Raw genomic sequence first — 23,499 nt, 5'->3', positions numbered from 1 at the left:
CTTGGGCAAGGACCCGCCACCGCCGCTGCTATAAAAAGCCATCAGGGCTGTGGCTGAGCCACACCAGCTCCCGTTCCTGTCCGGGCAGCGCTCCTCACCTCCGGCTGTCCCGGGCAGGAAGCAGCACCAGTTCGGTGGCTTTCGGCTGGTACCAGCACTGGCACGGCCTCGGGGATGTCATCACGCCTGGAGAGGTGAACAAAGAGCTTCTTCCCAGGCTGCTGCAAAACCTGTTCAACTGAACTGATGTAAAGATAAGGAAATCAGGTCACTGTTGAGGTACATTAGGGAGACTCAGGAGCTGTGGGCTCTGCCCGGCAGGAGGGCAGGGAGGCACTCGGAGCACCCCCAGCTCTCCAGGGCAGACGGCTGATGGTTCTGTGCATGGACTTGCTGCACGCCAGACCAAGCGGCTTTTCCTGCAGCCAGGGTCTGTTCCCAGCTGTACCCTGTGACATAACTGAGCTACACTCCTCAGCGGCAGAGGGAATTCCTGTGAGTCTGTATCCTGTCTGAACCATCAGCAGGGGACTGGGGTATCTCCTTCCCCCCAAACCCCAGAGAGTTCATTAATAGGAAGCACTATCCATTCAGTATTGTGACACTGTGGCAAAGAGGTACTCTAGGAAAACTGTTTTTACTTAAAAATACATAAAAGCCAGAGCTGTCTGGAGCATCCAGAGTGTGCTGTGCCACCTGAAGCACACACTGCCCCAGGGCCCCTCCCAGCTTACAGCACCAGCAGCTGCAGGTGGGTGGAGATGGAGGAGCAATATGCTCAGGTTGCAGCAGCCACGACTGCTCAGGATCCACTGTACTCCCACGAAATTTGCTTTCTTCTGACATTTTGAAGCTTCCATTAAAGCTCCAGGTTCCAGGTGAGCACAGATGCCCAGGTACCACCACCAGGACTGTTTCCTGCTGGGCAGCCCCAACATCAAACATTTCCTTAAGCAATTTGCACATCTTAAAAATAAAATCCTTTATTGATAATACGAATGTTTAACATGTCTAATGCCATCAGCTATAAAAATGATTAAAGAGTTCAGCTTGGTACATTTGGCTTTACAAATTTACAAGTGTTAATGAACTAATACTAGTGTTATATGTTTTGCACTTCATTATACTCCATTAGCCAGTGACAAACTCTGCAACAATGTCTGCTTAGGACACATGAGTTAGAGCAGAATATTTAGTTGCTTCTACACAGAATCTACATCAACAGTTAAATACTAACTCTAAAAGTCTTGCTGAATTAGTTGGATCCATTTTAATCCCTTGTGCTTAGTTTCTTTCAGAAGTTAGTCTACTAGCAAAAATACATTCTTTTGCATACCCCCTGCCCACATTATATTTTAGAAGAAACAGTACTCAGTGCATTTGCTATTAGACTTCATCATAGTATCTCTCTCTCTAGAGCTATCAATAAAGAAAGGGGATAATACCAGTCAGATTAATGGAAAAGCAAAGAAACTCATTAAAGCAGTGTATACAAAAGCCTCACTTTTCAATCAAAAGGGATACATGGGCGAAAATGCATCTGCCCATCCATTTTTACATTTATTCTCAGCAAGAGGAAAAAAATCTGCTGTGGAGACTTAGTTAAAAAAGTAATAAATGTGCTTCCAAAAGAGTCGCTGCCCACTTAGCTCTGGCTGCCTCTGCTCCCCTGCTGCCAGCACACAGACTGCTCCACAGGATTAGGAAAAACAGCCCATAATACCACTACCCAACAGGCTACTAAAAGGTCTCTGCAAACCTCTAAACCCCTGCCATGGCTGTGTGGGGTCAGTCCAACAGCCACCTCAGAGCAGCAGAGAGCTCCAATGTCCTACGGAATGAGGCTCAAAGCCCAAAGGAACCTCTGCCATGGACAGTTCTGCATCCTCCCATGGCACAGGGATGGATGTGGTTTCCCCACAACAAAGGGATTTTGTCTAATGAAAACAGTGAAAATTGACAGAGGAGAACGTGTCTGTGGCAGTGGAAGCTGTGCTCTGTGCAAACACGACTCTGCTGCCGAGGGAAGTGCTAAACGCTGGATGACACGGAGCAGCAAGTCCAGTTTCTAAATTTAGGATCAGCTCACATCCAACACCCGAGATCATTAACTCAGGGTCGTGCTCTCAGCCTCTGCCACTGATCTGTGGTGCTTGTCCTGCATTTCTCAACGCAGTGACTCAGAAACCCACTGTGCTGTGCCCGCTGGTTTTCTTGCAGCAAACGTTTCTGCTCAGGAACCAGCTGCTTCTCTTGGGTCCAAATGCTTCTTCACACACATGATCTGCCTCAAACTTAGGCAATTCCTCACTGAGGAATTTTTTTAAATCTCAGTGAATTGCCATGTTTTCTTCCTATGAGGCAGAAGATCAAAAATAAATAAGTATTTCCCTTGTACATTGTGTGTATGTGTGTGACATACTTACACAGACCTACATATTCAATTCCACAGCAGCAATGATTTGGTTCCGTATTTGCAGCCAAGGAAAGCTAGCCATAGCTAGTGGGTAAAATCCAGGTCAGACTTAACTGACACAGAGGAGGAACAAAATTATTGCTTTTGTTTGCAGTCGAAGATCCCATGTTACTGTTGCAAAAAAACTGTACTGTATGGACAAGCTATTTTTTCAAGTAACAGTGAGATCTTTGTAAAGAAACAGAAAGATCCTTTTCTCAGAAGTTCTACACACAACAGTAGAATGCTTGAAGAGCTTGAAAATTCCAGGTGATACACCAGAAACCAGAGTTTAGCCATTTAAAGCACACAGGCATCTTGTCAGGAAAGCAGAAAGAACTATATGGACAAGGAATACTGACAGAGAAGTAATCTGGATGATATTACAACTAAATTTTACCCCAAGAAACTCACGTGTGCTTCCTCAAAGAGCTGGGAGCTATGTCCTGAAGGACACAGCCTGGCTGGCTGCACCAGTCTGGTGGTCACCTTGCAAAATTTGATGCACATTTGCTAACTTATCTTAGCAAATGGAGAGAATTAGAAGGAAAACCAGTGTTGGTTTCAACATTCAGGACTCAGAAGAATTTGTTTTTGCAGCTAGATGTTCCCCTCCTCACCTTTTCCCAAGAATCACATTCATATTGCAAGCTTAGTTCAGGCACTTTTATAAAATGTTCATCTGGAGTAAAAAGTCTGCAAAAATTATTTCTGCATACTTTAAAAGTAGCATTTCAGTCCCACTAAGGTTGATAGGTCCCACCACATGATTATGGTTCCCACCCCATGATTATGGTTGTCATCTCTAATGATTTGACTGCTGCCAGGAGACATTTGGAGGCTACTGTATAGCTGTAGTTAAGGTTTCTTCATAAAGAAAAATATTTTCCTACCTATTAAAAAGAAAAAAAAATATACTAAACGCTTTATACAGACAGAATCTGCTACTATGGAAATAAATAACGTGGAGTGGAGAAACAGTGTCTTAGCTCCAGGGTAAGCTAAGCTGTGGAATGTCACATTCCCATTTTCTGGATACTAGCTGCTGCTTGGCAGGAGGATCTCCAGGTCTTTGCCATTTGACACGACAGTGCTGTTAGAGCAGCTACTCGCCACGTCCATGGGGGCACCCAGGGAGGAGGCCTGGGAAGAGGTTTTGGTTAGTGGAGCAGGGGCAGCAGGTGACTGAGCGAGGCCGGGTTTCTTTGGAGGAATGGGTGGAGGGTTCCCTCTTTCTGCTCTAGGAATGGTTGGTGACTTAATTCCAGGAGACAATGGGCTTAGCGGACTGGAAACCTTGACAGGGCTTGGAGAGTGACCAGGCTCGGTTTTGGGGCTGACAGCGTTTGCCAGGTTTCGATAGTCCGTGCCAAAAGGGGAGCTGTTAGGGGAGACAGGCTTGATGGGGCCCTGCTGGCTGGTGAACCTGGACAGCACCTGAGTGACCGTGTTGCGGGCCAGCTGCTTGGCAGCGGAGTTGTCTGCCAGGGTGGGAGACAAATCCCGGGAGGGTGGGCTCTGCAGGCCACTTGACTGATGGTCCTGCTCTGCTTGAGACTGGAACTTGTGCCGAGCCGCGTGGAAACGCTGGTTGATGCCCACTTGGTAGGAGGACTGGTAGCCAGGGCTGCTGGCAGAGGCTCCCACTAAGCGTTTAGTCAGCACTGGTGAGGAGCAGGGAGAAGGGGTCAGAGAGGAGGCAGCTGTGCTGCTGGGAGACAGGGACACACCAGCAGAAGGGAGCTGGGACATCAGATGCACTGGTGACTCCATTCTCACAGGAGAACTTCCATTCTCCACCGCATTTTCTGAGGCTGCAGCAGATCTCTCCCTTTGAACTTGGCTCTCTGCAGCATTTGTCTGCAGTAGCTCCCCACCCGTCTGCCCGTCTGTGTCACAATGCCCATTGGATTTTGCATAGGAATGAACAGGTGTAGAGGGGCTGGCAAACATTGTGTGAACAACTTTGCTGGTGCCGGCAGGGTTTGCTCGCTCCGCCTGCAGACACTCGGTCTGGCAGGACACAGACTTCACTGGGGGACTGTCAGTCGTGACCCCCCTGGATGTCACCGAGGGGCTGGGCTGCACAGGCTCGGAGGGACTGTGCTCCTGGCAAGAAGCTTCCAGCTCTTTCAGGGCTTTCTTCAGGCATTCCACCTCTTCTTTGAGTGCTTTTGTACGGTTTTCTTCTCTGTTCAGCTTAGCTTTCAGCTGTTCTCTTTCAATGTCAAACTCTGAGAGCTGCTTTTCTACTTGTGCTTCCATCTGCAAACCCCGCTTCCTCTTGGCTGCCAGCTCCTCTTCCAGTTTACTCACTTTACTCTTCTCCTTTTCCAGTTTCAAGCTCAGTTCTGCTGTCTTCTGGCCCTCTTCAGCTGCTTTGGCAGTGGCTTTCTTGCACTCCAAAACAAGCATGGAAGACAGTTGCTTGTGGCGTGCCCTTTCCTCCTCCAACTGGCTTGACAGCTTCTTCTGTTCTTTTTCAAACTTTTTCACTTGGGATTTTTCAAACTCCACCTGGAAGTTAAGAACAAAACAGACTGTAAGGGTACCATAAAACCTCCTGAAAGTGAATGCAGAGCAACACCCCACAGGGAACAGGTTTACTGTGTATCTTGGAGAAATTACACAGTAAAAGATGACAATGGCTAAGAAAGAGGTTATTGCCCCAGAAATCTGCAAGACAGTCTGGAATGACTCAGCTTGCACATAGTAACAATTATTACTTATTAGTAGTTTTATCCTGTATGAAACTCAATTGACCTTTAGTGAGATATACACCCAGTCTGTCATGCACTGACTGAACAAGCAAAGCTTCCTTCCACCTCATTTACTACTTTGTCAGTTTGCCTTTTAAAGGTATTTAGACTTTAAAATGCTGATGTGTTATATATGTTTAATAAAGGCTACAGTGCTTGAGTAACAGAAAACAGTGGCTTAAATATTTATTAGTGTCTCTGAACAACACTCCCAGGAGATCTTCCACGACTTACTCTGAATTTTGAGTACCGCAGAGCGCTATCAATTGTAAGTGCAGCCCTGTTCTTCAGAACTCATCAGATTTTGGGCTGAAGTAAGATTTCAAAGCATTTGATTGCCTATTAATACCTTTTAGCACTGCTCAGCTACCAAAACACACTGAGAAATTTCAGGTTGTTTTTCATATCAAGATGATAAAAGCTAGGAGTGCCTTACAGAGGGAGGTTCCTGCTACTCTTTCATCACATCCTTGCTGAGTTCACCGCCCAGGAGCCTGGGGTTTCAGTGGGCTGGGTCATGGCCAGCCCGAGTGGTACCTGCTGGGTGAGCCGCTCCCGCTCCTTCTCCAGCATGTAGGTGACATCGTCCCCCTCTGCCGTGTCCTGGGCGTGCCGCTGTCTCTCCTCCTCCAGGTCCAGGATCACCTGCCCAACAAACATCAGCTACTTCAATGTCCAGGTGCCCTCACAGGCAGGAAGAGATCAGTGCCTTTGTACACATCCAGAATGACACGGGAGAGCAGCCTCAGACACCCAAGTTCAACTCAAATCCTACAGAAAAGCAGCTTTTGGACAAGTTCAATGTATGTTATTATCTGGTCAAATTGAGTCAGTTTGTGAAAGACGTTAGGAAAACCTCACACTGGATCTGTGCTCCTTTTACTATTAAATATCTAAATTGCTCACTTTTCCCCCAGACTGTGCAATATCCATGATAAGTTCATGTTATGAATGGTGCCCTTACCCCAGGGGTTGGAAGGGATCTCTGGAGATCATCCAGTCCAACCCCCTTGCCAAGGCAGGGTCACCTGGAGCAGGTTGCATAGATCAGTCCAGGAGGCTCCTGTGTATCTGCAGGGAAGGAGAATCCACAACCCCTCCACAGCCTGTTCCAATGTTCTGTCACCCTCAAAGTAAGTCAGTTTTTCCTCATATTCAGCTGGAAATTCCTGTACTTCAGTTTGTGCCTCTTGTCCCTTGAAACTCAGGATTTCCTGGCAGGACCAGCAACACAAGGCCCAGCAGGAGCAGAGGTGCTGCGCCCAGGAGCCATGGCACACTAACAACAGGACAGTCCCTGCTGGGGCTCCAGCAGCAGCTCCTACACAGGCTTCTCCCCAGTGCCTTACAGGGATGTGAGGACTCCAGTGTAAAGTTTATATTAAAGAACATTAAATTGTTCTTCCACTTAAGAACAAGATGAGCTCTTGAAGTGAAACTGCTTCCCATAAGGACCCAGTGAAGGAGCTCCTTCAGCTTTAACACTGAATTACATGAATAATTGAAATGCTACTAACTCAACAAAAAAGCCAGAATACAAACTTCCCAAGAGGCTCTGCTGTATCTCATCACCAAAACTAAGCTCTCCCAATACATGCTCACCATGAATTTAGCAGTTCCTCAGTCTTCCTGAAATTTAAGCTTCCAAATAATGCTTAAATATCATCAAGTATACAGGAAGCTTTTCACAGAAGTAGACAGGAAAAGGTGAAAAAATATCTGATTTTACTAGTATGATTTAGCTGGATATTTGGCTGAAAAGTGAAAAACAGCCTTGTTTACTTCTAGTGACTTCAAATTTTTTTGGAAGTACAGTCTGACACCTGACCAAGTACTTTATTGGTGTCAATATTCATTAAATGTGTGTCTGAAGAATAATATGTGCTTCATTAAAAAGGCCAAATGGCATGAAAAATACTTTTGGTTACTCCATACTTCCTTAGGGAAGCACAAGGAGGTGCTTTCACCTGGCACCAGCTTTTCAATAACCACAGAGAACAGGTCTCAGGCACGACAAGTGATAGGTCTGCTGAGAATTCCATGTTCCAGAAACCCTTTCTTGAATTTTGGGAAGCAGTATACTTCCCAGCCGTAAGCTAGCTCCTTTTTGGTGTGTCCTAACAAAAACATCCTGTGTATATTTCAAATTCTGGAATTATAACTAATCAGCTCATCAGCTGCATCACCTGGAGTGAGAAGTTTAAACAAACGTGCGAAGTCCTTTCAGTTACCAAACCTCAGGGCATTTAAGTGTTTTTACTGAAGTTAACGTGCTATCAAAATGCAACTATTAACTCCTGCACATCTTAATTGAGGCAAAACCTACCTTTCTGTGTCTGCTTTCCGCAGCAGCTAGTTGGGATAACATTCTTTCCTGCATATTCTTGCAATGTTTCATCACCACTTTCAAAATAGATAAAGGATTGGAGCATACTGGTTGCTTTTCACCATGATTCCCCTCTTTCAGGGTCTCAAAATCTCTCTGCAAAGCCATCAGTGGATCACTGATGTTGTATTTCCCATAGCGTTCCTCAATGAACGTGTCCCTGTGCTGGGCCTGCAACACAAAAACAGATTTGCATTTTAATACACTTACACTGGCTAAAGAAGACAGGGCTTTACAGTTAATATTCCTTTTCCCCAGTTTTCTATTTAAGGAGACTTTAACACATATTCATATCCTGTTATCTGCTAGAAATAAAGGAAATAAAGAAAAATACTGCTTAAAAACACAGCATCTCCACAATATATTCAGTCTACAAACATCCTCATACCACAGCTACCTGCCATGGCCATGATTTACATTCCACAGCTGTGTGAAAGGAAAGGAGGTGAGTACCAACTCTTGCTCAACAAAAGATTTAATCATTTATTGTCGCATCAGTGAAAGAAGCAGTTGTGTGGTTTCCTTGACTATGTCACCATCAAAGAATTTCATGTTGAGAAATTAAAGAGTTTCATTCTTGCAAGAGTCTATAAATCTGTGAATTGTTAATAAAATCAGTGATGTTCTCATCCAGACTAAACAGAGTTTAGTTTCTCAAGAAGCAAGACAGGAATGATGAGGTTTCTTTTGGTGCTTGTAAGAATTAAGCCAACTCACACGTACCAGGCTCTACATTTACAGCATTTAATCGCTGCACTCGATGAGCTCAGAGGTCTTTTCCAACCCCAATTATTCTATGAATCAGCCACTCCACCTGGAAATCTGTTTGTTAGGATACCAATAGGCTTATTCTATCCAGTGATGACTGTTCTAAAAACAAAATTTCATAAACAGACAGATATGAAAGTATTATCTGCATGTTTACCACCATGATAAGAAACCATATGAAACCAAATATTTATGCAACGAAAGACATAGGAGGAAAAACAGATCTAGATTGAAAAGAGCCCTCAGAGCTGTCTTGGCTCTAAGAAATATAATCATTGATTTCCAGTGAAATGGTTCTGGGCTGAATTCTGAGCATATGTGAAAACCTGTGACCGTGTTTCATTCCCCTGCATGTTACTGACAGCACGACCCTGAGCCCAGCAGAGCTGATGCTCCTGCCAAGAAATAGCACCTGAACAGGAGACTTCAACTTGATTCCCCTTGATTCATATTGTCTTGTAAGGACTGGTTACCATGACAATTCATACCTTTTCTTTTCTACAGAGTATAAATCACTGGTCTGTTCTGCACTGGCATGTCCTCAGTGAGGACACAGAAAGATGTGGGTTTTTCCTCTGCACGAGACACCTGCACCACGGAAATGCCAGAGTGAGCCCCGGGACCTTTATCAAAGTGCATTTAATTTAGAAGGTATTTTAGCATGTGTGACCTACAGGAGAGTTCTAATCCTAAATGCACTTTTCCTGCCAGAGCACACACACAGCATGTCTTTTCCTTGAGCAACTGCCCCAAACAAATGCTGCCTGCACCTTCTCAGGTGTGCTTCACCCTTCTGCTCCCAGCTGGGCAGAGCACAAAAAGCAGATAACCCATTCTAAGTCAAGCACAGCAGCTTTTTGGAGCTGGTGGAAGGCTCTAAGCATGAGTCCCACACAACCCCAACTCTGCTGATGCTGGGAATGGCATTCAGCTGAACAAAGCTCCCTGCTTTGAATGCAGAGCCAGCCCGTGCCAGCCTCGCTGTGCACTTCCCAGAAACCCTTTCAGGGAGCAGGAATGGCAAACTGTCACCCATTTCTTATGGGACTGCACAAGGACATCATTTAGATAGGAAAGACTGAGCCTGACTCAAATGAAAAGACAGCTCAGAAGCCAGAACTTCTTGGAATGGCTCTTTTCTGATGTCCCAGTATCAAAACCACAAATGCTTCCCTCGAGCACACAAGAGCAGGAGTCACAGAATCATGGAACACCCCCACACAGCAGCTGGTAGAGCTACACTGGAACAGTGAGAGTTAAACAATAAAACTTGGCTTTACTCAGAAAGCTGGTGGGATTTTCTGGTCCCACCTGCATTCTGAAATGTGGCCATGTGATTAACATGAAATAAACTAAAAAAAAAAATTTTGCTCTTAAAAGGAAAAGTGTTTGCATTACCTTATAAGAGGCATACAAAACCCAACCCAAAATATCTTCCCCATGACCAAATTAGAGACATTCGTCCTGTGATTCCAGTTTGGAGCTGGATTTTAACCCTCCAGCAAACAAACACAGAGGAACAGCTCACACTTACAGATACCCCTCCTTCTCTATCAGCAATATCCATCAGGAACTGTGGATACCTTTGATCAGAGCTTCAGATATTGTTCTAACTTTACACAACAATAAAAAGGAGAGGAAGGAAAAGATCAGCCCTGGAAATGCGAGAGCAGCCCTGGATAATGGGGCAGCCCTGGTTTAATGAATCACAGGAAAAACTACAGGGTTTTTAAAAATTTTTTAGGAACAGAGAATCTTCTGTTTTTCTGAAGCATTTATAAAAATGACTCAATCAACCTCAATATAAGTGCGGAGGGAACTTCTAAGTGACTCAAGCATTAATAAGTCTGTAAATATGAACTGGGATCTCCATCCAGCTGGCCTAACTGCTTTGACAGATGAGCTTCATCCCAGCTCATGCCAGTGCTGGCCATTCTGCACAGAAACATGGGAGAGACCCTTCAGAAGGGCACCAGTGCTTCAACTGTGTAAACAAACCTTGCCTTTACTGCTGGGCAAGTTCTTCCTAATAAAAGCTCCAAAACAGGAGATTAAGGGGATTTTTGCAATACTGAAGGTGTAACAAAAGCCATGTTTTCCTCTGCTCCTCACAGCACTGGGCTCTGAACTCTGTTGAATTTAGTGGGGTGGTTTATTTCCTGTTTGGGAAAGAACAAGAAGTTCTTCCTTGCTACTCTGAGCAATTAAGTATTCTCCTGAACCAGCATGACAAACAGATGAGACTATCATAACATCAAGAGCTTTCTCAAGTCCAGCTATTCTTCTTTAGTAGCCAGCAGAGCATAAACATTTAATTAAAGTTGTCTAGACTAGAAAAGGTCTTAACCAGGTCATCTTACACTGACCACATCAAGTTTGCAAAAACAAACCCAGTGCTTTGGCATTTGGGCCACTGTGCACTTGGAAACGTAAATAGGGATTTTCCAGCCCGTGACACCTCTGTGCTACAGCTCCTACAGAGCAGCCACCTGGGTCACCTAAATCATCGAGGCAGCTCTTGGAAAATTAACTCACAGTGCCATAATCTCAGAGGTTATTTTATACAGGTGTGGGAGTGTCACAGAGAGTGACTTCTGCCATGGCTTGTGCTCCTCCCCGAGACAACTCTGCAGCTCAACTTCTCTGTCACTGGAGGTCACGTACAAACATCTTCAACACTTCTGATTTTGTCCTGTCTGAACTGGATTCTACCTTAAATACAGTTGTTGTTCAACTTCCAGAACAGAAGGAACTTGATGATGGAAGAGAAACACTCTGTTAGTGAGCCCAGAGTGAAAAAAAATCAACCTGGATCTCAGATCCCAGCATAGAAAACGCAAATCCACAGGAAATAAGGCTTAAATAAAAAGGAAACAAGGTTACAAATGCAGTGTTAGCTTAGGAGTGGAAAATTTTGTTTGAACACCAGAGATGACATTTGTACCTCCAACATCAGCAATGGTGCTTTGAAAGAAGATGCAATTCTGTGCAATTAGATCTTCGAATTTAGTACCTCCACCTCTATCATCCCAAACATGCAGAACTGTGAATTTCCCACCAAAACATTTTCAAATTCCAGAGGCAACTAAATGGACTATTTAGCAATTTTCAAGACTATTAAACTGACCTCTCCCAACAGGAAAAGAAGATAACATATGAGCTTGGGGTGCTTTTAAAAACAAGAAGGAACTATACATGTGAACTACCCTTAAAAATAAAATTCCAGAAGATTGGAAAAGTTAGGCATAAGTAGAGAGGGTTCCACATGAAGCTGGCTGGCTTTGAGCTCAAGTTTGGGAATTGCCCACTGCCAGTCTGTTTGGGAAGAGATAATTCTGATTTTATGGGGCAGAAGCAATATCTGACCCAACTGAAAAGATGTTTCCTGTGCAGGCAGGCAAAGCAAAGGCTTTGCTTTGTTAGGAAAAAGATACTGTTTCCTCTTGGGATTTCTAGGCTGTTTTGGGATGAATGTTTCCCATAACCTATTTCTCTATTTTTTAAAATAAAATATTTCCTTCTACTGAAACCTTGTTTATGCGACAATATTCTCTCTCTCTTCAGTAATCTTTCCAACTTGTTTTACTGGAACGTCAAACGGGGAATTTCCAAGACTTATTTCAAGTGTTTTTTGGACATCAAGTAGAGCATTTCTCTTCCCTGTAATTTCAGAGTTCAGGTTTTAACCCTTGGTACAAGACAAACACACTCTTAATTAACTATAGCTACTGAGTTTGCAGTTCTCCAGTAATAATTTGCACAGAAATTCCTCCTTCATGTAGCAGAGAGTGGAATAAGCTTTAAATAGCTCCTTACTGCCTTGAACTTCCTTATCAGCTTCTCTCTCCAGAGACAGAAGTTGGGAATAAAGACAGGCTGAGGTCACAGCAACCACCGACAGAGAGAAGGGAAATGGGGGTGGGGACCACTTGCTTTGCCCAAAAATAAATGTCAAAAAGCTGAAGTGGGATTTCCAGTGTTGCATTAGCTCCAGCTCTGCAGCAATGCCAGGCACAGAGCCACCAAGTAAATTGCTCAAACGCAGCATCTGTCTTAATTGCCATCATTATATCAAGTGAGCAGACCTGACAAACGAGAGCTACCCATATTACCCAAGTAAGACCTGCTCTCAGCTTTGAAAAATAGAAGTTTTCTTAGGAAATGTCAAGCAGCACAAAACTGCAACTTCTTTCCCTGGGAACTTCTGGTGAAAGGCGGGCTGTGCCTGGCTCCCAGCACCCTGGGATGGTGGTCCTGGGACTGCACAGTGCTCAAGAACGGCACTCTGGTCACCCCTAAACCGGGGAACCCAGCGACACCCAGACAGCTGGAATTCAGAGCAGGAGCCCTTCCAGCATGGAAGTCATTCCCACCTCTCTGCTCCTGGCTCAGCACACACCTGGGTGCTGTGAAGGTGAGGAGAGTCAGCTTTTGAAAGACACTGGCAAACGGTGCTGCTTCAAGCAAGAAATAAACAAAAAATTCCCCAAGGTTGCAAGAAAAGCTGTAAGGAATGCCTGCATTCCAGCAAGACAGCACCCATGGGAACACTGCTGCATGGAAGCTGCTTTGTAAGTGATGCATAAGCCCAGTTTGCCCCATCTGTGAAAGATTTAACAGCAGGAAGGTTTTGTATTACTGAACTTTTCTTTTTATTTAAACAAGAGGTGGACTTACATTTTTGAAACTGCACTGTAAACCTAATTTCTAAATCCACTAACAAACAGCACTTGGTTTTGCAATGCATTAATGTTGCTTTATAGTGAATCACTGAACTCAGAAGCAAAGAGATGAATACCAGCTCCCAGTCATTAACACAAAATAGTTTCTATTCCAGTGTAAATTGCCTGAGGCCTTATTAACATAAAAGAATAAGTCAGAAAGCTGTTTCCTGTTTTCTAAAAGTAAACAGAACTTCAGTTCTAACGTATGGAAAACTCTCTTTAAAAGAACAGGGAGGAGGGAACAAAGTGGTCTAACACAGTGATAGAGATCCATTTAAATATTGAATTGTTTCCAGTCATGGTGTGCTATTTCCGAAGGCAAACCTGTGGTTCATGCAATCCTTCCTACACAGCAATAAGGACTGAGAGTCTAACTCTCAGGATTATGCAAGTCTCTGACAGCATCTGGGTTTTTTGGGTGATATAAACATAATTATAACTACAGGAAAAGGAGCACAATAAGAAATGAGGCTTAAAATCTGTTCCAAGGAGAACATTGAGATTTATGTAGTGGACAGGAAGCTACTTTCAGGCAAAAAAAAAAAAAAAGCTTTTTTTTTTCCCAAAGAGTTTTTAAAACAGAGGAAGCAAACTGAAGCACTGGGAAAGAATATTTTGAATACAGTCAGTTTGTCAGACAGCAAAGGAAGAAAGGGTCAAGATTTGGGGAGAAGGGGTAAAAAGAGGGAGAAAAAAGAAGCAAGTTCAACAAGCAGTGTCTGGAATGCCTGGCTCAGCAGCTCGATTTTGACACGGAGACGGAACGGGGCCAGTGCCAGCCAACAAGTGCCTAACACCGTGAGGCAGAAGAAAACTATTTTAAGCTTTGTCATCTGCACGCATGGATTCTCTCTGCTAAATGCCAGATGCTAAATGTTTGTCTCTAAGCATGCAGGAATATCAATTATTGCAGACTGTACTACCATTGGATTACGTGTTTACAAATTAAGGTACTCTTCCTCTGCAAGTGCTTGTCCTTTTCTATCATGTACCAAAGGATTTGACTCCACCAGAGCTCGGAAGCATTTAAATCTGAAGCAGAAGTAAAATTAGCCCATGAAGGGAAATGTGTTTTTGTTATGTGGGAAGCAAACAGGCAGACAAAATTCTGATTTCCAGCCACTGACATCTATGTGTTTAACATAACTGCTGGAGAAAACCACTGCTGTGGTTTAGGATTATGCAATCCCCTAAGAAAGTTCAGAGGATTGAACTCCACCCGCTCCCAACATATGTCCACATTTAACACAAAACTATTACTCTTCCAAGGAAATCCAGCTGCCAAGGCAGGTACTGTCCATAACACTTAGGGAACAGAGAGAGCTGTGAGACCCTGTCAGACAGTTCCTTCCTCTGTGTGTGGAACAACCAGCTTCCCCCAGCCCTGGATGTCCCAGCTCCTCTCAGTGTAAATTACTTAATTTGTCCAATATATGCAAGTCAAACTAAATGCTCTCAAGTGTAAATCTTTAATTCAGCCTTAGAAGGTTTTTTTTCTTCAGGACAGTACTTTCATGCATCAAAACGTGAGTAAACAGATTAGCAAGGTTTCCTTTAATTAGTCACACACAAAGTCTTCCAGGCAGTGAGGCATGGTAAAGCTGTTACCACAGTTACTATCAGCAAACAATGAGAAAAACAGTGTAAGGCCAGAATTTCTCTAGCTGGATATTCCAAATAAATGGACAAAGCAAAGCTGGAAGTTCTCTGCTGCTGAACCTTTGCCCAGCCACCAGATTAAGCAGTTACATGACTTTTCCTTCCATGTATCAAAAGGGCAACAGGGCTGCTGCCAGCAGGAAGCCAGGCTTGGGCCGCAGCATCACAGAACAAGCTTTTGGACCTGAGGAGCAGCACAGCTGGAGACCTACAACATCTCACAGCGCTGCAGGCAGAGGCCACATTCCAGGGGTGGCAAATTTTCCCTGAGATCACTCTCAGGAGGCAGCAAGAGCCAGCGTGGATCTGAAGCTTTCATTGCCCTTTCCCACCACCTCCAGCTTTCCTCACAATCTGAAACACTACAGCATATCCCTGAGAGAGGAAAGGGAAAATAGCACTAACCTTTGATTAGCTCAGTATTTTATACTCCATAATTATCAAGCATAGGTTACAATTTCGTTTAATTTCTTCTCAGTTACGAGTACTTGACAAATTATGTCAAAGGGTATTCTTACTGTATTAATCTCCTCACGCAAGAGGGAACTGCAAGTTAAATTTCAACAGGAAAGATAATTGCTTTACACTACTGGAAAGCAGGCAATAAAAAGTCTGTGGAATGGAGCTGCTACATTTCTTCCCATCAGTCTCTCTGTGCTCCATTATACACATTTTACACTGAAATACTGAAGTGAAGCTTGTTTTGGTAACACATTCTGACCACACACAATGAAAAAAACAGATCTCAGGACAGAGGAGAAAGTGTGTTTCAAAACAGAAACCAAACCTTCCACCTGACCAATAGTTTTGAGAAGGTAACAATATTCCTCCCAAATAAAAGGAATATCTAAATGCAAAAGCAACTAACAACAAACATAAGTATCCTGACTGTTCTGGAGAAGGATATCCCTCCACTCCCCTAAGAGGTGTTTGAAATCAAGCTAGAGAAACCTCTGCTGGAAAAGCAAGCCCCTGCAGCTCTCAGGCCTGCAAGCTGCCATTCCTCTTTTGAAATAGCTGCAAGTTTTAAACAGTATGAGAAGTGACAGGTCAGCTTGAAAAAGCCTTCAATATTCAACCCTGACACAACTAATTTCTTCCAAAATTGACCCCTGCCATCATTTATACCACTGTTTTGTCCACAGTGTCAACCAGGCATCCTTCAAAGAGCAGCAGAATTACACACAGACAATGTATTTTTAAAAATAATTTCCAGTCTCAATATTAACACAGCAAACTGTGCAGAGAGCACCACAGCCCACACCACCCGATGCAGGTCAGCAGCAGCACAGAGCCCACACCACTTAGCCAGTTTTCCTGCACCATGAGCAGTTTTCCTCCACCTGCCAGAAGCGGCTCCAGCACCACCCCTGCCTTGTCCCATCACATGCCCTCACAGCACCCTGACCTCAGCTGCACTGACATGGATTGAAAATGGCTTTTTGAAGCAGTTTTAGCTGGCATCTGCCTCACTGGAAGGTTACACTAATGCTCGTGCCAGCAAAGGGGAAGAATAAGTAGCTGAGCACTCAGGGCTGCTGCTCTCAGCAGTGCCAGCTTATGGTGGCTTAGCCAACACAAAGCCATGGATGCTTTTTACTTAGTGTGACGTTACTGTCACTAAAAGTCTAATCTGTGATCCCTCTTGGCGAGGAGAGTTTCTGCTTTAAGCAGCCCTCCTTGCTAAGGGAGAAAAAAACCTACAAAGGAATTCTTATAGGCCTTTTACACAGCAGAAACACAAGGTTCTTTATCAGAAAGGATGAAAACACACATGTAACACTGTATTTCAATACCAAAGTGCTTCTTGCAGCCAGCTTCCAATAATGAATTCCAAGACAAAAATTATATACAGCATTTATGATGTAATCCTGCTGATATTAAGATGGGATTCTGAACCAGTAATAAATCTTTACCTCTGAACTTCACCTTGGATACAAGCACTCTGCAGAACTTACAGTAGTATTGTTGTCATGTTTGTTTCTTATCCTGATACTTAAAACCTACCTTTAAAGCCTCTATGACAAGATCTCTTGCTTCTAATTCTCCCTCAAGAATGCTAAACAGCGTCAGTAGTTCTGGTTTGCTGAGTTTTTCCAGATTCATCCTGAAAACCTGAAAAATAATGAAACTTAGTTTAGTAGGTATTTCCTTGGACATTAAAATCAGTATTCAAAGCTATGACGTGTAATTTGCATTTAACTTCAGCTCCCAGTTTTTTGGATTGCAAATTGCCCTGAGGGGGGATCATTTTCTTTCCAGCTTCCAAGAGCAGTTGCAGAAGATGCATTTGTCACCCTCTCCCAAGGGACACGAACACATGCACGCCCAGATGGTGACGGCAGAACGTGAAGGCTAACAGGACCGGACAACATTCACCAAGAAGTAGCCAAAGTTAACAGGAGAGGGGAAAACCACGGATATTTAAAAGTCATATTGATTACACATCTGCATCACACAGCTGCAAACATCACCGAGGAGCTGAGATGAACGCAGGCCAAGCCAGGCCACCCACAGGAACTCGACAGTGATGGGAATGTTGCAGTGCTGAGATACGCTTCCTGGGAATGCCATTATCCAGACTAACAGAACAGGCCCAAACCACTTTACAAAAATCAATGCCACAGAAAATACACACTTAATTACTATTCTTTCAAACTGTTTCAATATCACCATCAGTTATTAAATATAATTTTACTGCCTACATACGAGATTCATCATCTAAGCTGCACAGAAAGAAGCTTTATACTCCCTTGCATCTTTGCTGATATACTTAACACTGTCCAGTAATAACCCTTTTTATTACATTATTTTGTTAAAAATGGAAATAATTTCAGACTAAATCCTTGTCTCTGATGCAAATATACCCATTGATACAGTCCTGTGCTTTGTACCACCATCAAATACACTTTTCTGAGTCCAAGTCATGTCCATCTTTCACCATGCTTTGTGTCAAGCAGAAAATGCTACAGCGTGAGGAAGCTACTCAGAGATATCAAACTCCAGTGGCAAGTGATAAAGGGTTAAATTAGCCCTTTCTGGAGAAGTCTATCTAGCTAAAACATTCAAGTGAAGTCTAGTTTGTCTGAAGTCACTGCTCCTTTACAACTGATTTGCATAACTGTGCCTTGGAGAGTTATACACAAAAGCAAGTTCTGTCTTGTTTTTGCCAGAGCAGTTTTCCAGTCGCTGGGAACAGAAAATTCTGTAGTCTTCATACAGCAAGAGAAATCTCCTCTGTGCCCCTCTGCTAATCAGGGAAGTGTCTCATCACACACTCACATTCTTGCCTCACACAGTGCTCTACATGAAATTCCAGAAAGCAGCAACGTTTCTTACAGGCTCTCCTGGCTCACCCTCCCACTGGCATGGGCTGCTCAAGGAAACGCCAGTGGAAGTGACCACGACTGGCTGTTCCAAAACCAAATTGAACTGGACTCCACAGATCTGTCAGTGTCGCATTTCCGTTCCCTACTGCAGATCCATTCACGTATTCAAGAAGAAAATCCACGAGTGGAACGTTTGGGAAATCTGTTCATATTCGTCATCGTGTCAGCCTGATCAAGAAGCCTGATCAAGACTCGACACAAAGGCATAATTTAGGAAACTCACTGTATTAACTCCAAGCACATTTCTGTGGGCCAGGGCAGTGCTGGTCACTCTTCAGCACTGATCACTTCTGATCAGCCAATGGACCTCGACAGAGAGATGTCCAGGGTGGGAGCCTGACCACCTCCCCCAGGTCCGGACATGGCTGGAGGGTTCTGTTGCCGTGGGGAGCCTGGCTAGCTGAGACCACGTGGAAGAAGTGTGACTTACAACTTGGTCATCTTAGAAAAATGGGAGGAGAAGGCAACAGAAACAGCAAAGAAATGCTAAAACATAAAGCAGCCACACAGAGTTAGAAAAGACAGAGCCTGGTGCTAGTCTTTGTTAATTACCATGTTTGTGTTGGTGCTTATGTCAAAGCTGCAACATTTCCCTGGGCAGCCTTTAGATGTGGAATATCCATATATCTCCTTAGGAGATGCATGGCTTGGTTTCAAAACCATCTCAGTCCTTGTTCAGACTAAATTTACAGGTTCTAAGACTGAATCAATACTGATGGGAAACACCTTTTATTGCCAGATACTCACCAAGCTACAGAAGTGTTGGGGTATGATAAACCAGACTGAAAAAGGAGAAGCTTCCTTGGAGATCTTAGAACAAAGTGTATCATATAATTCTGTTACCCCAGGACAGTAAGTGTTGAACATGACTGCGTCCATGCTTTTCCCTTAAAAAGAGATAACGTGGAAACATGCAGCTGCACCTCCCCTTGAGCTACCAAACAGCTCAGTCTTATAGCAAGGACAGCTACCAGCTGCAGTTTGGTATTTTAAAGCTATTAGTCAGGGCAGCAATAATTTCTACTCTATATTCTAACCACTCCTATTGTGACTTGTGCTTCCCAGTGTTATAGCAATAAGCCATGCTATTCTTGCCATGCCTCTGTAGTCTTTAATGTGCTCAATAACATAAACAAACCCTGTCCTAAAATATACAGGTAAAAATACTTCAGAGAAATAAAGAGCAGGAGCCAGTTTGCACAGCAATCATTTATCTAACAACAAGAGGTAACATTAAAGGTACATAAGTGGTACAGCCTCAGCTTCCTCATGTGCAACCTGCTGCTAGAGAAGATCTCTACCTGCTTTGTTTGCACCAGTTACCCCCCACTGCCGAGGGAACAGACTGGGAGCAGATACTACAAATAAAGTCACTGCTCTAAAAAAACACCAAAATGTACCTGTATTCTCCACTGATCTGAAGGGAACTTTCAGAACACACCAGGCAGATGTCTGTTATGCTGAATGGATTACAATCCCAAGCATTCCCTTTAAGGGCACTAGGGAGCTGAAAACTGGGGGGGAAGAAAAGCCCTATTCATTTTATGTTATTATTTTACAGGAGCAAGAAGCATCTCTGGATCAAAGAGCCAATAAGCATGTATTTGAGCTCCTTTTCCCCTATCCAAACCTAAATCCAAACCCATTCCCAGCCCTCCAGGCTCCTGAGGTGACTTTTCCAAGGCTGCTTTCAGGCTACACACCCCTGTGCCTTCCCTCATCCCACTTTTTAACAAAAGATCACACCAACTCTATTCAATTACCCAGTTCTCCCCCTTGCAAACAGCCCCGTTCTACCAAAGGGATCTGGACACTTCAGCTGGGGAACTTGATCCTCTACTTCCAAACCTTTAACCAGAAGACAGAGCTTCCCAGCATCAGAAACAAGATCTAGGGGAACATTACACCTTTACATCCAGGGAAATACACTGAGTGCACTCACACAGATCACAAACCACAGAGGCCTTGTTATTTAGTCTGATGATATAAATATTTTCCCTGAGTCTGAGATATACCACCATTTTTGGACAATAAGCCAGAGTTTAGAGCATAAACAAAGATAATTACTTTCTGCTTGCCTAAAGGTGAGCTTCCTTTCAGCTATGGACTGCTGGAGCCTCCTCAGCGGACCCATGCCCACCCCCCAAGGAGATAAAACTCTTCTAAGAAGGTTATTTCCCAGTATTTAACTGAAAATAACTATCAAGAGCAGTTTAAGTGCAACCACACCAGCCAACAAACCAGGGGGAGTTATCTTTGGCATGTGCCACTTGAGGAACAAAAGAGATAAGCTTGCTGCCCGTGGCAGCTCCTCCATGTCCTCAATCACGGCGCGATGATTATGAAACCATTCCAAGTTACATTTCACTGGTCTCACACACACACGGGCACGAACGCACCGAAAGAATGTTGCCAGCAGAAGAGAACCTCACCCACCAACTTCAGCAAAGGTTGGAGTCGGGGGCAGGAACCAAAGAGCAGCTGAACGCACAGCCCCGAGGCACTGGGAGGGCAGCTTGTCAAGGGGAAGCTTCAAGATCCTCTGCGAGCCCTTGGCTCAAAACTCTTCTACTTTATAAAAAAAACATCATGAAGAACAAAGCTTGTGTTCCTTCTTCCTCTGAAAGAGGGTATTTCCTAAACCTACACCAATGCAACAATGCCACAATGTCAATAATCCTGAATCAGCTTAGTTTTCTTTCCTGTGTTCCTGAAGAGGAACTGGTATTTTCCAGGAGCCAGCATGGGCAGTCGTATATATTCACATTCATGGGAGAACCTAAATGACCAGTTTGAGAAGTCCTGATAGACAAGTTCCCAAAACTGCTGCTGTGTGTATCGGGCAGTGTTTGAGCTGTTCCAATAATTACATTATGTTTATGTAATGAAAAAAAACTAAAATAGACTTAATAGTTGTGTACCCACAATGCTACCTGGCATTGCATCAGAACTGTGGGGAAATAGGTTAAAATGAGAAGTGTTTTTATCTCCTTCACCTCTGTGTCTCAGCCCTAAAGGAGAAAGGACATCTACCCACAAAAAAAACTATCCTGACCCCATTCATTTTTGAAGTAATACTCAGAATGTAGCAAATTAGCAAAATTTTGAGCATGAATTTTTGTGTGGGTCCTTGAACAGCCCCTGTGCAGCAACCGGAGCTCCTCGAGAGAGAATTCAAACCATCGCTGGCTCCTCTGACCTTCAGCCCCCCCCGCCCGGGGAGCCGCGCCCCCTCCTGCCACACGATCGCTCGTGACCCCGGCACCGGGACGGGCGGACACCGCGGGTCACCCCGGGACACGGGGCTGCTGCAGCCGCCAGCGGCGCAGCCGGCGCTGCCCGGGGACCGGCACCGTCCAGGCGCCGGCATCGGGGAAGGGGTGGCAGGGGCCGGGCTCGGAGGCTCCCGCGCAGCACCGGCCCGGTACGACCGCGGCGGACAAAGAGAAACGCCGCACCGGAGCCCGCGGCCGCCGCTGCCCGGGGACCCCGGCCGCGAGGGAGGAAAGGGGGTGCGGTGCGGGGAGCAACAACCGGCTCCATCGCCCCTCGGTCCGCCGGGCCCGGCTGGACCGGGCAGCGACGCCCAACTCCCGGTAACGCCCCCCGGCCTCCGCGCCCCCCCGATCTCCCCCGTTCCCCCCCGATACCATCCCCTCCCCGCCGCCTGCGGCCGCCCTAGTCCCGACTGCGGCCGCCCCCGCCCGCAGCGGGGCTCGGCCCCGCCACCGCCCCTCTCAGCCCCCGCGGGCCGGGCCGCCCCACACCTGCCTCTGCCCACCCGCAGGGGCAGCGCCACGCCAGGACGGGCCGGAGCGCGCCGGGCCGGACCGAGCCGTGAGCGGGACCCGCGCCCGCCCCACCGCACCGACCTGCCCTGCCCCCCGCCGCCGCCGCCGCCGCCGCCGCCGCCGCCGCCGCCGCCGCCGCCGCCGCCGCCGCCGCCGCCGCTCCCCATCGGCCGCCCCGCCCCCGCCCCGCCCCCGCCCCGCCCGCTGACCGACGGCGCCCCCGCCAATCAGCGCCGCCGCCGCCGCGGCCGCGGGCCAATCCGCCACGGGGGAGGCGGGGCGGCGGTGGGCACAGCCAATCAGACGGTGCGGGGGGCGGGGCCGCGGGTGAAAATCCCTTTTGTTCGCGGCGGACCGAGAGGGCGGCCGTGATTGGTGCGTCACTTCCGGCGGGGGCGGGGCTGCGGGCACCGCCCGAGCCGGCGCTCCGGGCCCGCGCTTCTGCCCCGGGCGGGTCCCGGTCCCGATCCCGGTCCCGATCCGGATCCCAGGGCCGGGCCCGGGCCCAGCGGCAGGAAGGGCTGTGCGAACCCAGGACAGGGACAGGGGCCGTGCCTCCCACCGGCTCAGGCCGGCCTGAAGGCGGCTCGGGGCAGGTGAATCGCCGTGGTGGCCGTGGCAGAGCAGTGCCCTCAAACCCTCTCACGGTGCCTGTGGCAGAACAGTGCCCCTCGCAGGGGTTCTGAGCCCTGACCCCTCATGATTCCCGGACAGTCCCTCTCCCCTGACACCTCCAGGTCCTGCTCCCCTCGTGGCACCTGAACTTGGCCTCTGGAGACCGATGGTTTGCCCCAGGGTGTTTATAACATCTCTGTTTCCTTTGTGCAGCAGCCTTCTAACAGCGCTGCTTTGTAGCGTGACTCACCTGGGCAGGCCCTCGGCGTGGGCACAGCCCTCACTGCCGGGCACAACTTCCCTCTGATGAGCTTTCGCAAGTGCCGAGCAGCTCTTCTGCGGGGAGGTGCTGTGGAAAAATCAGCATTTCGATTTGTTTACCTGCTGTCAGCTGAGGAAAGAGCCCTGATTACGCTGGAGACGGTGTCTGGAGGGAATGTCGCCCGTGGATGCCGCAGCCATGGGGTCACCGACACTGTTGAGGGCAGCAGGTTTTTTGCTGTCAGAGCTGCTTACCCAGCACTCTGCTAAGCCGGCGGGGCAGCAGGAATGGGAACGAACCCTTTCTGTGCAGAGCACGGCCAATCATTCCGCCTCTGAGCTTCCCACGAGATGTGCTCAGCATTGCTAACACGCTGATTCTAGAGAGCTGAAAAGTTTTTAATGGCTTTTCCCACTGTTGGGAGCTCCTTAAGCTGCACCAGAGGAGGTTTAGTTTTAACATTAGGAAGAGATTCTTCACAGAAAAGGTGATTACCCATTGACATGGGCTGCCCGGGGAGGTGGTGGAGTTGCTGTCCCTGAAGGTGTTTAAGGAAAGACTGGACATGGCACTCAGTGCTCTGGTCTAGTTGACAGCGTTCGGTCACAGGTTGGACTCGATGATCTCAGAGGTCTTTTCCAGCCTGATTTTGTGATTCCGCGCGTGTGACTGCGGGGCAGTGCTGGGATCA

At 46.3% G+C, this 23,499-nt stretch overlaps 1 protein-coding gene across 5 annotated transcripts; it reads right to left on the bottom strand.

The window, feature by feature from the left end:
• Positions 1–957: 957 nt before the first annotated feature.
• On the bottom strand, positions 958–22,948 carry CTTNBP2NL (CTTNBP2 N-terminal like). Of its 5 annotated transcripts, none has more exons than XM_032133101.1 (5): positions 22,928–22,948; positions 16,759–16,866; positions 7,541–7,771; positions 5,752–5,877; positions 958–4,972 (listed from the first exon to the last, which is right to left on the bottom strand). In XM_032133101.1, the coding sequence occupies exons 2-5, from the start codon at positions 16,855–16,857 to the stop codon at positions 3,494–3,496; spliced, it is 1,935 nt and encodes a 644-aa protein (XP_031988992.1). In that variant the 5' UTR covers positions 16,858–16,866; positions 22,928–22,948; the 3' UTR covers positions 958–3,493. The 5 variants fall into 5 exon arrangements, with proteins under 5 accessions (XP_031988992.1, XP_031988990.1, XP_031988989.1 ...); XM_032133099.1 differs by lacking the exon at positions 22,928–22,948 and adding an exon at positions 22,013–22,049; XM_032133098.1 differs by lacking the exon at positions 22,928–22,948 and adding an exon at positions 21,908–21,992.
• Between the last annotated feature and the right edge of the window lie 551 nt (positions 22,949–23,499).

This window comes from Corvus moneduloides, chromosome 24, assembly GCF_009650955.1.
Source record: "Corvus moneduloides isolate bCorMon1 chromosome 24, bCorMon1.pri, whole genome shotgun sequence".
NCBI classification, from domain to species: domain Eukaryota; kingdom Metazoa; phylum Chordata; class Aves; order Passeriformes; family Corvidae; genus Corvus; species Corvus moneduloides.
The sequence above is the reverse complement of the archived record's forward strand: the minus strand, read 5'-3'. Positions and strand labels throughout refer to the sequence as shown.